Source organism: Amia ocellicauda, chromosome 2 (assembly GCF_036373705.1).
Source record: "Amia ocellicauda isolate fAmiCal2 chromosome 2, fAmiCal2.hap1, whole genome shotgun sequence".
NCBI classification, from domain to species: Eukaryota; Metazoa; Chordata; class Actinopteri; order Amiiformes; family Amiidae; genus Amia; species Amia ocellicauda.
The window spans coordinates 36,379,183-36,396,264 of NC_089851.1; the positions used below are offsets into that span (position 1 = coordinate 36,379,183).

Genomic DNA, 17,082 nt, shown 5'->3' on the forward strand with positions numbered 1-17,082 from the left:
TTAGCCTATTGCAGAGAACTGAAATGCAGAAAGGTAAGATTGACTGTAATTCTAACAGCAAGAGATCACAACTTTGCGTGCGTTTCATATGTTATTGTAAATAGGAATGCAAATGTAGAAAAATATCATTATTTTGTAAATGTGCCTTCTTGCCCAGGGAATGGAAAAGTCTGGGCAGGGCTTTAGCAGATCAAGGTCAGAGGGCTTAGTCCTCTATGAACAGGGATCAGTTATTGGTCTGGACATGGAGTGGAGCAGATCCTTATTCAGGGCTGTAAGTAATACAGTAAGGTGATTGCATCTACTAGCATGTTTTATTAAGAAACATATTACTATTACTAATATTAATAATTGTAATAATAGTAATGATTGTGTCCATTTTAATACCTGTTCCTCCAAGGTTCGATTTTTTTTTTTTTCCATACCCCAACTCAAACTCCTCACTCACATCCTCTCAATGAACTTTGTCCATATACTGCCCTCTGTTGTATAGCAAAACCACATTCCCATGATACTTCTTTCACTGACAGAAAGAAATAATACAGCTTACTGCCAAATCTCATATGGTCAACTAGGGTTTTGCCAAAGTCAATTACTGTTTTTTGAGGAGCTCCTAGACTGACACCTCAAATACACAGACTTGCTGAATATGTAAACACAATCTCACGGCTCATTTACTAACTACTACAAACCTACTCTCCACCACAACCAAAAGTATGTATTAAGACTAAGAAAGTCACAGAAAATAAATACATTATTATCTGTAACCTATTCAATACTGAGCTGGATGGAGCTGGAACAGTAATGAGATTTCATTGTGTGGTGGGTTGATTACTCTCAAATCATCTTGCTTTGACCCAGCAGGTCCCTAAATTAGCATCAGCATCAGCCTAGAAATATGTGGGTACATCTTATGTCACTAGTGAAATGAAATGCAATATTTACACATGACAGAGCACTGCTAGAATATTATACATCTGATTGATTTAAAAAACAATCTAACGTGAAAACCTCTCATTTGAGGGTTTGATAAGACTAATCAACAGTGGGCAATAATTACTTGTGCTTTATTGAAAACCTAAAACAGCTTTTTTATTAACAACAGCACTGTCGATGGCATTATTGTGACAGAGCAGATATTAAAAGTGAAGGTTCATAACATAGAGACACTTAGCATAAATATGTGACAGGAGGTGAATAAAATCATTTAAACTACTCCAAATAAATGTTTATTTATGTATTATTGTTATATTAGTTTGATACTAAGTCTAAAAATGTGTATTGTAAACTGGGACTGACTCTCCGGAGGTATTAAGTAACAGACTAAAAATGACATGTACTCATCCATGACTGAAGTACTCATAATATTGCAGAAAGGATATGTGAATTACATAAGCCCCAGCATTGCTAATAATGCCCTGTGAATGACAGATAATTACTGTGTTTAATTGAGGAAACATCACCGCACTCTTCAGTTGTCATTTATACATTGAATGCTGCAGTGGGTCAATAAACCAGAGAGAAAACAAAAGTGATGCTTTATATTTGGCAATTCTGCTTATTTATTTTTTTCCATTACCCTCTACTACTACTACTACTACTACTGCTAATACTAATAATAATAATAATAATAATAATAATCCACTGCTTAGTTATATAACTGAATCAATTATCAGTCAAACAAAACAAATTCCAACTTCACTAATGTTAAGGACTTAAACCCAACAAGTCCAAAAAAATATTCTTTCTTTTTCTTTCCCTTTAGAGAAGACCGTAGGAGATGACTAAAGGGGAACATGCACAGTTACTAAAATGTGTCTTTATGTTCGCTAGGGTGTACATGTAAGATCTATAGCACCCTTCCAGATTAATTCATCAAATATATTGATCATATAAGCAACTCTTAAAAATGTAAAAAAAAAAAAAAAATACTGATGGTTTGTATGAACAGGCTAATGCACAGTAATGTATGTTACGCTGTGTGACTTTCGGAATCGAATATGTTCGCAAGGTAAATAGTAACTTTCTTACTCCAGTGCAATCTGCACAAAGTAATTTGTTCTGTCTTTTGTATAACAGAGGTCGTTTAAAAATACATGTCATCCCCTCAATATTTCCCAAGAGGATGTTTCATCGAGAGAATTCAAGCTTTTTCTACATATAACTCAGTGGAGCACTGAATATGCTACTGAATATGTATGAGGTCTTGAAACTTCTATTATCACAAATAATAGAACACAATGAAAGCCCATCAGAGAAAAGAAAAAAAAAATTAAGAACAGTTTAGAATATTCTGTAACTGAGAAAGAATGCTATTCAGCTAACTACTCATTCTAGCATTCTAATATCGAAAACTGGTCAAATACACACATACACAGCAGTATAATGAGCCAATGCTCTGGATTTAATGGATTTAATAAAAAAAAATGGAAACTTGTCCAAGTCCAGGGCAGTACTAGACCTCTTCTGGTTATCTTTTCACCAGCCCTGGGTACAATCTGATTTTAATGCCCTGTGAATGGCCATACTGCCTGTATAGACTGGAGGGGCTTGGTATTTGACTAGCTTGGTCTACAGTGTTTGGTCTTCAAATGGTGTAACTGATGCTGGAGAGAGTAACCAATCATAAGCACTGGCTGTATAAGGCCCGTGAAAACATTTTCTTCAGAGAAACAAAATTGCATTTTTATAGATCATGAAATATTTGACCTTGGGAACATCAACAAGGACACAAGTAGGATGTGATCAGGTAGTGAAAAATGCCAATATCAAAGCTAAATGCAAATAATAAAGTCTCCCATAATTTTTGTTTTTAATTCCTGCCCTATCACATTATGTGTAAAAAAAAACATTTGTATATGCTTACCAGTAAAAATATCCAGAGGTTGACAAAGACATTAGTCATTAGTTGAGCACTATCAGATTCAAAATGGGGAGTTTTGCACTTGTAAAGTATTACTCTGCAAACTGTACGTGGCGGTGGCAGTGATGAAAACTGATGATCGTGAAGCAAATTTTACGATTTTCTTTAAATGTCCTGCTTAAATGAAAATCATTAGGGTTGTTCGGGCCAGACAACTGCAGCAGATATAAATACCCTTCCAGACTGTCAATATTCCAGTAATGTTACTGTTCCTCTGCAATCTGTGTAATTCAAGCAGTTCTATAACACCTGAATGAAGGAGGTGGTTTTAAAATGGGTTTTCTACGTCTACTGAACAATGCCATGAAACTGGACGATATCTGTCAGAGGGAGAGAGAGGATATTTACATGATTCTTTCACAGCATACTCCCAGAATGGAATGTTGGTAGAATTCTAATTAGAAATATTTCAGGGAAGACTGCCGAGAATGCAGGCTGTGATCAAAGGGCTTTCTGTTGTAGGATGCTGGCACACTGTGAACATTGAATGATTTTAATGGGGATAAAATACTGGTTGCCTTTTTTTTTACGTTGGTAAAGATGAAACACACATGTGAAGGAAAAAATGAGTTCAAATATAAGGAAAAAGCTACAGATGATATTTGATTATCTGGGATTGTACTGCAAACATGTCTGATCTGAAAATGTTGTATGCCATCACAGGAGTCTCCAAAATAATTTGCCAATTTAAAGGCTACAACTGTAATATTGATATCACAAAATGCAATCCCCTAAACAGTCTGTTTTTGTGATGTCTTGGTGAAGACTTAATTCAAAAAGTTCTTCATGCTTATAAAGTCTGTACAGGAACAAGTGAGATTGTTGTCATTGTAGTCTGGATGCAAAAATGGTTCGCCAGTGTTGTGTCAGTAAAAACAGAAAATAAAAAATAGACAGAGTGCATCTTTTCTCACATCCCTCACATGAGGAAGACTGGTTCCAGTGGAAATTGTTTGTGCAAGTGACAGATTACAATTTTGCTTCAATTGGCGAAACGGTTTCAGAGAAGAACACATTTCACTATTATCAAAAAATGAAATATTGCTGCCAAACCATGTGACCTGTACTTTTTAATGTACTCAATATTGCAACTTTATGTTTCAAATTTTGCATCTATGACACATGTGGTTTCTGAGAAAATAACCTGGGATATTGTATCAATAATCGTCATCAAAAACAACATGGCGACCAAACAATGTACGGCACCATCTTTACTCAAACACATGTCCTCACAGGCCTTTAGTAATGTATCCATTTCTTCTTCATTTAGTAGTTTTTTCCAATGCTCCAATGCTGGATTCTGATTGGACATTTATTTTGAATTAACAAAACGTCACAATTTAAATAACTTTCAATGCTCTTAAGTTTAATAAAACACTAGCCACATTACAGTTTAAAAATCGGTACAGCGGTTCTGGAGGAGTTGCATTTTAAGGCAAAGATAATTAAAAAATGGACATGCATCATGTGTCGTCACGCCTTAAAAAGTGGTGAGTGAAACTGCATGGTGACACGAACATGTAAAGTTTAAGGGCATTAGCTGCAATAGAACTTGTGGTTATTAGATATTTGTTATTAATGTGGAGGAAGAAAATAAAATTATCCTTCATTTTTATTGAAATTGGAAACTTGTCTTATTATAGTACCTTTAATCCAAACATATTTAAATCAATCAAAATCTGTAGTTTTGACCCTAGCATATCTTCATCAGGTGCACATACTGCAGACATTCTCTCACATGTTTAGTAGTGTAACTCATGTCAGATCTGTGTCAGTGATCTGTGTGGGCATGTTTTATAGTGAATTCAATCGTTTATCACTCTTCTGTTCACCTCCTTCTTTACTGGGAGTGTGCAGCAGCCTGCTCTCCGGTTTATTGGAATTATACATCGAATAACATTTCCACACACAAATGTATGGGTAGACATATAGTATAATATGTGAATCTGTCTTTTCTTAGTATGGTTTTAGCAAGATTAACACATACAGATAATATTGACCATTAATGTATTGCAAGTTGCGCTGACCTCTCTTTTTAATCTCTCCTCCGTGCACATCTAAACATATTTCATCATGATCTATTTTCCAGAAGGCATAGGATGAAATACTGCACTTTTATAGGGAGCTGGGTTTGTGTGTTTTCAGGCCATATCATTCCCTGGGCATTTAAATCAGCTCCATACCTCAATTTGAGTGCTGTTGTCATTGTCCTCTTCAGTGAGCAAGTCTGGGAACCGCTCCGCATCTGAGCTCTCTTGGTCTTGGCTTGCTCTGTTATTATCCATCGACTTGGGCTGAGATGACCAGGCCTGTCTTCTCCATCTGTGATTGTAAAGCTTTACATCGACCAAGACGCTCTCTTCGGAGTGAGACATTCCCTGGACGTGCGCGCCTGGGAAAAGAAAGCAATGTTTTGTCAGGGAAAACGCAGGTACACAACATTTGCTGAAGTTGGCCAACCCTTCCTTTGTATTTAGTATGAAAGTGAGACCATTCAGATTTAATTAATTGGATATGGAATCGTACTGCTGAGGTTTTCCGAACACTCCACATTCCCACACGATCTGCTGGGCCGAGCTCCCACGGTAGCGCCTTAGTAGCCTTCCCCTGATGCCAGCTCAGAGATGTTATAATTCTTTCACAGCGCCTCATAGCCTAAGGTGCCTATTTGTGTTCTGAGATTGCTCAATCGCTTCCTACATTTAGACAAACCAACAAACAACAGGAGAAACAAGAAGCCCACTGTTACCAGGGGAGAATGTGGGCAAGTGTGCATCTTGCTTAAGATATGAAATATAATAAAGTGCATGTCTCTTTGCAACTTCGGGCTGAAACTGAATTGCTATCATTATTCCTAGTGTATGTGCTTAGCCCCCCATCTCCTATAGACTAATAATAATAATAATAATAATAATAATAATAGCAAAAGTAACTGAATAGTAGAAAGGAGATTTTTATCTCAAGTTATAAGGACATTTAACACTTCAGGGAGCTGTTTTTTATCGCACAGTGTACAATGTGTATTATCACTCATCTGTCACATTGCCATATAAAAACTACCAGCATTGACCTGTCATATCTGAAAAGTGTAAAAAGATTATTATTTTTCTGTCTTCCACATCACGTACCTATAATAAACACAGGCAATTAAATGTGGAAATATGAGTCCTCTCATATTCTAAATTGACATGGTTATATCAGTGTAACAATTAACATGCCTATTGCATTCACTAAATAAAGAGCTTACTTTTGTATCAAATGGAACAGTGCTCATTCTAAAATAAAATTATATAACAATATAAACAGTTTGGGCTCATCATAAATAACTATAATTTATGAAGCAGCTTGTTTTGAAAGCATGTTACACAACCAAGTTCAAACACATTGCCCTGAACCTTGCTGTTGATTTTATAGAGAGAGAGAATAAGTGTGCCTGCAGACTAGACAAAAAGGTTTCGAGTGTCAGTCTACTGAGCGTGCTTGGGAAAAGCTTTGCAAGCAGGTTGGAGCAGGTAAGGGCTTCAGCTCTTTGTGCCACACAGGCAGCTACACAAACTGAAGAGTTTGTATGCATTTGTTGATCTAAAGAGCTATGTGTGGTTAGCGGCTCAGAGGAATATATAATGCTAACTAATGGAAAATGGAAAATCGTATGCCGTGTTAAACTGTAAAGAGGAGGGCCATCAAATACATTAAAAACAGAAGGAAATTGGAGATAGGAAATGTTATGTTCATACATTTTCTTGTCCTGGTTTAAATAGGTTGCGGCGGCATGCATCTCGCACCCTTTCATGTGTGCTTGCCGAATCGCTGAAGCAAATGTGGTCATTGAACTTTGCATTAGGCCATAATTCTCCACCAAGTGAGAACTGTAGCATTGTGGAGCACTTAACATACTAATGCAGATAAAGAACTGCTTCCACAAGGAGGATAAACGTGAGAAGTAACTAAACAAAGACTTAGTTAAGCAGACTGTGTCACGGGAGGAGAAAAAAAAAAAGCTTTATACATGAAAAGTTAAATGAAATCACAAGGCCAAAGATGTTATTTTCATACATATATAAATAAATTAAAAGGAACGATTTATTTTACAATTTTAAATGGTCGATCAGCAAAATGAAGGATTTTTCAGCCTTCCACAGTTGGGCTGTCCCATAATTCATCATTTCCTCCAGACACTTTCATTACTATACTGAAAATGACACCTGCTTCGGGGCTAAAGCATATTGAGAATTAATCAGCAATCAACTTGTAAAGCAAAGCTTCATGAGCTTGTCAGGCCTACTCATCCATAAACTTCTGACATCGTGAGAGAGCATTTGGTCGATGATGGGAAATCATAATATCGTAAATTATTTAGATTGTTCGGTTAAATAATGCCCTTTTCAAATTCAGATTTTTCAAGTACTGGCCTATGTTTTTTTTAACCTCCAAGAATTGGGTCACAAGCATTATAGACATGACAAAACACAGAGTTAGAAATTATCACATTGTTAAAACCCTCATGCATTCTCCCCTTTGTATATGAAAACGTGGTAAATGGTCGACTAAAACATATTAATGATAACCACTCTGTTTCCTATTTAATATTAGAACTGTGTGGTATTTGTTTGCTTTTTATGTTCTGAAGCTCAATTTTACATGATTCAAAATGAAAAAATGTCTCCAGTCTTAAATTCTCTTGCTTCTAGTACTAGTCTATGCAAAGAGTCCATGCAGCATCACCCTCCCCATGAAACTAGTCTCTCACTCACTGACTCCTGACGTACACTGCTATTAGAAACTTAAAGGACAACCAAGATAAGTAGTGGATATAAAAACACTTACAATATTACAAAGATCTTTAAATGATAAAAGTCCAAATCAAGCATTTTGTTTCATCCAAAGCATTTTCCAACACAATATCAAGATTACAAAATGTACTTTGAACTACTTAAAAATACGATATCTTGCGGACAACATCATTCAAAACACTTTGTTACTCAAGCTACGATGTCCCTACAGAAACAAGTGATCATTTACATTGTAGTCCAGATGCAAAAATGGTCTGACAGTGCTGTAATGTAAGTGACAGATGCAAGTTTTCAGATAAAATCATAAGAACATAATAAAGTTTACCAACGAGAGGAGGCCATTTGACCCATCGTGCTCGTTTGGTGTGCATTAATAACTAAGTGATCCAAGGATACTATCCAGTCTATTTTTAAATGTCCCCAAATTTTCAGCTTCAACCACATCGCTGGAGAGTTTGTTCCAGATTGTGACGCCTCTCTGTATAAAGAAGTGTCTCCTGTTTTCAGTCTTGAATGTCTTGAAGCCCAATTTCCATTTGTGTCCCCGGGTGCGTGTGTCCCTGCTGATCTGGAAAAGCTCCTCTGGTTTGATGTGGTCGATGCCTTTCATGATTTTGAAGACTTGAATCAAGTCCCCACATAGTCTCCTCTGTTCCAGGGTGAGAAGGTTCAGGTCCCTCAGTCTCTCAGTAGGACATTCCCTTCAGACCTGGAATAAGTCTGGTTGTTCTCCTCTGAACTGCCTCTAGAGCAGCGATATCTTTCTTGAAGTGTGGAGCCCAGAACTGTACACAATATTCCAGATGAGCTCTAACTAGTGCATTGTACAGTCTGAACATCACTGCCCTTGTTCTCAATTCTACACTTTATACAATATATTTCATCTGCCAGGTGTCGGCCCACAACTGAATATTATCTAAGTCCCTTTGAATAACCTGTGCTGCCGAGAGTGTATCTGCTGAGCTACCTATTTCAGTATCATCTGTACATTTGACAAGTTTGCTAACTATCCCAGAGTCCAGATCATTAATATAGATTAGAAAAAGCAAAGGCCCTAGTACTGATCCCTGTGGAACTCCACTAACAACCTCACTCCAGTTAGAAGCGACTCCTCTAATCGACACCCTCTGTTTCCTGTACATCAACCAGTTCATAATCCATCTACTTACATTACCCTGAATGCCTATAGCTTCCAATTTGAGGATCAGTCTTTGGTGTGGAACCTTATAAAAAGCTTTTTGGAAATCTAAGTATATCATATCATATGCTTTCACATGATCTACAGCTGCAGTTGCATGTTCAAAAAATCGAATAAATTAGTAAGACATGATCTGCCTCTTCTAAACCCATGTTGACTATCACCAAGAATATGGTTTTCGTTAAGATGCTCCTCTATTTTCTGTCTAATCATATTGCTTTGTAAGCTATCAATCACTTTGAAGTACTAAATATGGATATTTATCTGATGTCCATGGAAGTCAATAAACAAGAGATAATTGAAAACAGCTTCCACGCCAACTATCCAACTATGTATGTAACAATGTCCGTACATAATGCTTTCCCTAGGTAGGATATACCTCACGTGTGTAAATCACAGTTGTATGGGCATATGTGTTGTTTAATGGTTATTAAAAACACTGTGCAGGGTGCCAGCAAGAGCAATAATATGTAGGGCATATCTGTGGCAACCAGACCCCAAGTACACATAAAGGTAAATAAAATCTGATGTTGACAGATCCACATTTTTAATCATCACATCCATACAACTATGCACAGGTTTAACTTTAAACTGTACTGCTGTGATGACTATTTCTAACTGTGCCAAGTTTGCACGAGATATCAATCAACTTGGCAAATACACAGATTCCCCCCATGCAGAAACCTCTGGTGAAGAGAGTTTCGGCACAGCAGCACTGAATATGCTGAATTAAGAATATTGTTTTCATGTTGACAGTCTATATTTATGATTCACCATCTAATGAACTCCACAGTTCTCGCAAAGAGCTCTCTTAGACTTGGGAAACAACTAATACGTGCATAATATTTGCCAGAGAATTTAAACGGCACACAATCATGCTGGAAAGTGTTTGTACGGTTAGAACCACTTTTAACTCACATTTAAATCATAAAAATAAAACAATTGTTTTTGTACCTGTTCCTCAGAAGCAGTCTGTAAATGACTAGGAGAAAATAAAACCCCACAATATCTATAAAGAGCTCTGTCATGTTAAAAGGAGTACACCAAAACACAAGTAGACTGTCCTCTTTCACAAAACATTTCCATGTCACTTGTAGTGAATATCAAACTTCTGCATCAGTCAGATCCTAGTTGTTTGCTGGAGGTCAAAGGTCAAATTTTGAAGAGCCATGTGTTGGGCAGGATATTTCACAGGGATCTGACATTTTGGTTGTGCTCACAATTTTCTCTCATATGTATATCTCTAGCATCACTTTTTCAAGACAATATGACATTTTCTGTGAGGTCATTTGGAAATATCCACACTATTGACCAAAAGGGTCATATTTAAGGTATGTTTACAGGAAAAATGTAAACATTTGTCATAGCTAATGAGACCACTTTGCATGCTTCACTAATACTATCAGATATGGATTGAGGTCTCAAACTATAAATGGTGAGAAATGAAAAATTAAAAGCTTACCACAGACTGCAAAAACTTGTGCTATTAAGATTTGTTGATAAGCATGAGTGACCAATAATATGAGACTTTTTCAATATGGCAAGGCACTAAGAAACCACTTATAGAGACAAAGGAAAAAGGAATCCAATTACAAGGTCCAATTCCTACCCTTAATATCAAAGCAAGGTAATCTATGGGATGCCCATTTCTCCAGTACAACAAAACGCCTTCGCCACACATATATTTAAATGTTTTTATGCCAAATGCGGACAGAAAGAAATTAAACACACAAACTGATCAATTGTTCCCCCCTATATTTTTTTTTAAGAAATGCTGTTAAGTCGACTGTTAAAAGCCAGCTAGGGTTGCAATACATTTTTATAGAAGGAAATCTCTAGAAACCCAGTTTTTAACCCATCTATTCTTCTTAGACCAGAGATCCAGTTCTCAAGGATGCTACTGATACATATCACCCCTAATATGAACAGACTGAACAATACCTATAACACTAAATCTGTACAATTAGGACTAAAGCAGTGTGTTGCATTTTATTGGCATTTTACTATGTTTTAAAAGCAGCTATTTTATTTCATTTTCATAGCCACCAGCACTTATATTAGTTGGGAAGAAGCTGGGAGACAAACAAACAAACCAAACATTTAAGGAAGTGGAAGTCTAACGGCCTTGCAAAGAAAGTTAATGTTACACAGATCCAATTAAACCCATACAGAGCCTATTCAGATGCCTCATAAACAGACGGAAGTTGTCCATGCAGCATTCAGTGCTGCCGATGCTTACATCCCTGATTTGTACTCACTGAATTAAATACAGCCCACACAAAGCAAGAATGCATTGAATTAAATACTGTTAATTTTAAATGACAGTGATTGACCTTGTTGAGTTAATTCCCGGATATATCAAAAGCCAATACATTATCATTCAGCTGAAAGTGAGAATCCACAGTTATCCCTACCCTCATCCTTACACAGGTCTGATATACATGATTTTTGTGCTTTAGTCTAGTCTAGTGACTAGAGTAGTAAGCTTACAAACAGACTTCAGTAGAAAATGAATAAATAAAGAAAAGCTGGTCCATAGCCAACAGTAAACTATAGGCCAATGTGAAGCTATGCATCAAGCCCTAAGTGGTGTTTTAGATTGTGGCATTTGTTCACAAAGACAGTACTCTAGCACCTGGTACTTCACACAGAGAGAAAAGACCCACAACACACATTTACCAGATGAAGACTCAGTTGCCATTCCCATAAAATGTAGGCTATTAGCCCCTTGTGCTACACCAGATGTGTTTATTTGTCTTTATTAAAGCACAGAATGTTTTAGTAGGGTTATCAGATTGTGAAAAACTGCGACATTTTTTGTATAACCTGACAATGTTTAAACATTCTAATATTACTATAAGAAATGCACAATTTATAGGCTAGTGCTCAATATATTGCAGAACAGGACAAAACTTCTCCATTTTGTTTAAACAAAATCCTCTGTAAATTCAATAACGATAATTATCAAAATATACACATTTGTTCATTAGCCAATAACATATTAAATAACAGCGTAATTAAAAAAGCTGTACTACATTAGTCTAGTGATGGTTCATGTAATAAGTTAGAATACAAGTAAGTTATCTTATTGAGGAAAATATTTACACTCAAGTATTAGCCTATATTTCCACAGTATAGCTTGCATGTATGACTAAATTATTAACATAGCTGATTTCTGATAATGGTTTTATCCTACTCACTATAAATTGTTCAGGGATTTGGAGGTCAGCTCTACTCCACTGGCAATGTCAAGTACAGCGGTTGACAATCATCTGACAGTGACACTAGAAAACCTATAAACCTAATGATAATTCAATGTGATTCAACATTATATGTTCTAATTACATGCAAGTGTTTTCAGAGCAGAACATTTTTTCTGAACTATTAAGGGAAAGTCTCCTCACAGTGAGAAAAATGCAATGTATAGGTTATAGAGGTTAAATCTAGTAAAGAAAAGTGTTATGGAGCAGAACCACTTTTTATAATATTTTGAGAAACAAATCCCTATTTTGCAACAAATTATGTTAAATCACACAAAATCTAATTCATATTCCTATAAAGTATTAGGCGATATCATGCAAAAGTTTTTTTTTTTTTTTATCACAGATGCAATATATTTGAGGTATTAAAAAACATTACAGAAATGTGTTAACTTATTGAGTATTGGCCTTCATATTCTCAAGGACTAAACATTTGCAACCACAGCAACAACTGAGCTGGAATGCTAGTGACCATCAGAAGGATTCTCAGATTGAATTATATTTTCTCAGGATAAATCCATTGCCAACAAGCACCGATTTAGTCCCTTAGGTGAAAAGAGCATCTGTCTAGCTGGTATAATCAGATGGCGTACATTTTCATTGCTTCCTTGAGAAGCAGTTCATTTCTTAAAGGTTAAAGACATTGTAGGGTTGCACTGATTGCGGCAAAGTAGGCTGCAACACTGCACAATCATGATATTTCATTTTCATTTTGCAAATCGAATGCCTCCTGAATGTAGTTACACTTTATTTCATGGGAATGGAATGACCAGGCTTAAATTAAGTCTGTTTCCTCTTCAGTTGTTAAATAAAGAGCGTGATGTACCAGAGATGAGAAATGAAATCCGAGTGTGAGTAAAGAGAGAAGGTAGAAATCTCTGAACACAATATCAAAGCCGTAAAATAGTTCAAAGTGCACAATGTATAAAAAAATACATACCAAAGCCACTTAAAACTAAAAGGAAAAAAGATAAGTAACTATGCTCATTGAAGTCAGGTCTTCCATCTCATCTTAAAAATATATAAGTTATGGATTTCAGAGAGGCACGTTTTGGGGCACACATTCAGCACAGCAAATGCTTACAATGAAATGTGTCTACCTATCAGAAAACACGCTTCCCACCACCATCCCCACCTCATTAGGAAGTCTGAGCGGGAGGCTATTTCATACACGTACAATTTTAGCCTCTCTCTAATTGCTATGCAGATCTCAGTGCTGTTGTTCTTAGATGGCTGCAGCAATTCCTGTATCCAGGCACTTGCTCTGTCTGCACAAACTGAAGTTCATTAGTTACGTTCGCAGACAATGTAGTCCGGCTGGAGTTCTCAGCACTGCCTGTGCATATTTAAGTTTGAGAGACTTACACATTCCCAGAGAAGGCTGGCCTTTCACATTATTTGAAGGTAAACCTTAAGTACACATCTAAATAACTGACAAATGCTAAAGTTTTGACTATGGGAACATTGTGTTCACCACCATTTTTAGTCCCCCACACTACCTGAATGGCCATATCACTTCTAGTCACATGACCAAGACATTTGTATAAACTGTATTTGATAAGCATTTGTTTGCAATGCATTGAATTTGCCATATATCTGTCCTGACACCACTTACTCTTCCCAGGAACTCTCCTACTTTACGTCAGTGTTACAAGTTTGTTTTGTACGCCTTGACTTTAAAATGAAAACAACATGCTATTGGAATGCAACTGTTTATTTTACAGTTTAAAATCTCACAGTACAACACTTGCGCTCTTTGCATCTGCAGATTGAGTCTAGACGCATACTGATGTTTTGCTTTTGTTCCCCCCCTCCTTTTCTCCCTCCTCTTCCTTAGAATGAATCCTGGGACTGATACGTATTCCTGGCCAGGCTCTGCCTCACTCTGTACCAGGAATGCTGTTACACCTACTAGAAAGAGAGAGAAACTGCCTGCTGACTTTAGATGCTGCCTTTGAGTCCCTTCATTATCCTTTTGTCATGTAGTTCTTTTTCCAAGTCTCAATTTCTACCTCTTTCATCAATGTCCTTGTGCTCACTGCCAAGAGACCTAAGTTTGTTGCACAGCAAAAAAACAACAACACTATCTCTCTGTACTGAAGGGCCACAGTGCACAGGAGGAAGTAAATATTGTATACTTTAGGTGCACTTTGTTTCACACCAGGAAAATGTAATCAAGCTTCAACAAAATGGCTGGAATATACAATAATCTCTCTGCATGTTCAGTCTCCGCGACCCTCACCAGGATAAGTGGTTTCGAAAATGGATGGATGGATGGATGGATGGATGTTCAGTCTCTTCTAAGGTTATACATTCAAATCAACAAATCAAGTAAATCATCAACCAAGATCACGGCATGTAAAATATTTTGCATTTAAAAAAAAAAGGAAGTAAGCTGCAACAGATCTGAGCGCTTTTGAAAAAATAAGTTGTTTGCATTTCTCATCTGTAATAAAGTTAATAGTTTCTACAGCTGTACTGGCCTTCAAAGCCCAAATTGGAGATCAAATATATGCACGCCACCTCTGCAAAATTTAACCAGCCAGTTGCTCCAACTTAAATACAACATGACCACACAATATAGTGTTACAGGTGTCTGGTTCAGAAGGAAGAGAGAGAACTGTAGGGAAGGGAAACTACTAGTAAAGTGTATTTATTTGCTTTCTTAAACAAATGCAGCTGCAGCCTCTTTTGTCTGCTTAATTAGTCATCAGCAGTTCAACTAATACTCGTCTGATCAAGACAGCAATAAGGCATAATTACTTACACATGGGTCCAGATACAATTTAGCACCTGTTTTCTCTTTGCAGATCTAAATGTTCAGGATTTCCACATTTGGTTACATTTCTCCAATCCTCTGAAGATTGTTAGGAGCTTGGATCTATTGTATGTATATGTATTTTTAACAGGCTAGACTCTACCTGTACTTCACTTTAGTAATGAGAGAATTTGTATTTCAAAACTTGCAAAATAAAATAAAAAAGCAACTATTAATACATTTGTGTGGGTGGGGTCTGTTTATAATGTCAACATAATAATCCAGGAATTAAAGCATCTGAAAAGGCGTCTGACAGCAGACAGCATAGCAGGGCACAGCATGTGAGATACAGCATCCCAGTACTAAAGCACTTTCTGACTATGATGCCTTTTTAGACACTCCAAAGCCAATTACACAGAACATTGAATGGGAGATGCAATTTAAATACATTTAAATCAAAAACACAAAACTATCAATGAAACAAATCAAGGAGTCGCAATGAACGACAATTATCTTCCCATTAAAATCTTGAGTTTCAGCTTTTTCTCTCCACCCTTCTTAGAGAACAGTCTCATCATAATGTGAAAGGTCAATTGTCACAGGATCACATGCAGGAGATTTTAAGGCTGACTTGATTTATTAATCTTAATTAATCTACAAAAAAAATCTTGAATAGCTCCCCTGCCAGGCTCCCAGCAGTGCATCACTGTATTGAAAGGAAATAGAAGCGCTTTCTGCCGAGAGAGGAATGAAACGCAGCGTTAAAACTTGGCTGCAGTGTCAACCCTTAAACATCATACACTGCGAACTGTGCTCACATGGTGCTACGCTTGATGTTCAGCCTTACAAATTGTAACTAATAGCCTTCACCCTAGTTTTTGTACACATGTAGAGTTACTTTGCATCTAAAATTGTTTTCTGCTTCCTTTGGGATCTCCTCCCTCACATAAACCCTTGAAAAAGTGTTCAAACGTAGTTAAAAAGCAGAACTATGAATTCTAAAAGATACTATCTATGACACGTTTCTCCGAATTGCATTAATCTATCCGCTTGGAAGAGTTGCAGGTGAATTCAGGACGAATGCAGCGCCCAGCACCCTTATGTAAAATCACAGCCGTATCACAAATGTACATCCAAGAACGACAACTCTAAATTATGCATGATTGCCTACAGTCTTGAGCATCTGAACAATTAAAGCACTTGGCTGCAGTCCACAGGGCCTGGGGTTGAACATGAATCTCTGAAACTGACAGCTTGTCTCTGATAAATGTGTACTTTTACACTGACAGTGTATAAAGAAGTCTGGCATAATGAAATAGCCTATATCGTTTGACTGAGAAGACGTCAGCATGATATTTATATAACTGAAGCAGATAGGCAAACAAATAATTACATAATTCTAAAAACTCATTGAACATTATTTAGACTAATTGCTTTCCTGTTTGTGAAAATTACCATCGCTGGGCAACCTTTAAAATTGTCAGGATGGTGGAAGACATGTGCTGGGTTGCTGAATGGCTCCTTGTTCCACAGCACAACTTTGTGATTTTTTTTCCCTCCACATTCCTGAGGACTAAAGCAACTGCAGTTGCGCACCTGTTAAACATGCCCAAGAGAAACACAGACAGAGACCAGAGAAAAAGCAACAGTAACAACACCATGACTGACAGATATGTCACCAAGATACACATATTAAAATAATTCTGTGAAAACGGAGACAAAGAGCACTTTAAAGAGATTTGACTAGTGTTATTCAAAAGAAGACATGAAGAAGTCCATTCAAGACATGTCTTTAATGTAAACACAGAAATAAAGAGAAAAAGAGATGCACACAGGGCACTTCTTTAAACAGAGAGTTGTGGATCTATGGAAAAACACGTGCTGTAGTGAGAAATGGCATTCTGAGGATCTTGGGCCACTATCATCAATACCCCAGCCAACATCATCTATTAACATTAAAAGTATTAAAATCTGCAATACCTTAATCTAAGGTTCACAGCAATTGACCTTTACTTCCTCCTATTGATGTGTGCTGGGCTATTAGCAAGAATTATATGAATTTAAAGTGCATCACCCAGGGTGTACCCAGGTCCGAGGTCAAACCAGAATAGAGTGTGGACTCCCATGTATCTAAAGGTGACATCCTGGAC

General features: G+C 36.9%; 1 protein-coding gene across 2 annotated transcripts in view; it reads right to left on the reverse strand.

Moving 5' to 3' along the window:
* The window catches only part of plxdc2b (plexin domain containing 2b), a 189,345-nt gene that overhangs the window by 117,434 nt on the left and 54,829 nt on the right, over positions 1-17,082 (reverse strand). For both annotated transcript variants that reach the window (XM_066723384.1, XM_066723385.1), the window contains exon 2: positions 5,107-5,315. In XM_066723384.1, the coding sequence (XP_066579481.1) occupies positions 5,107-5,315 (209 nt within the window). The remainder of the gene's footprint in view (positions 1-5,106; positions 5,316-17,082) is intronic.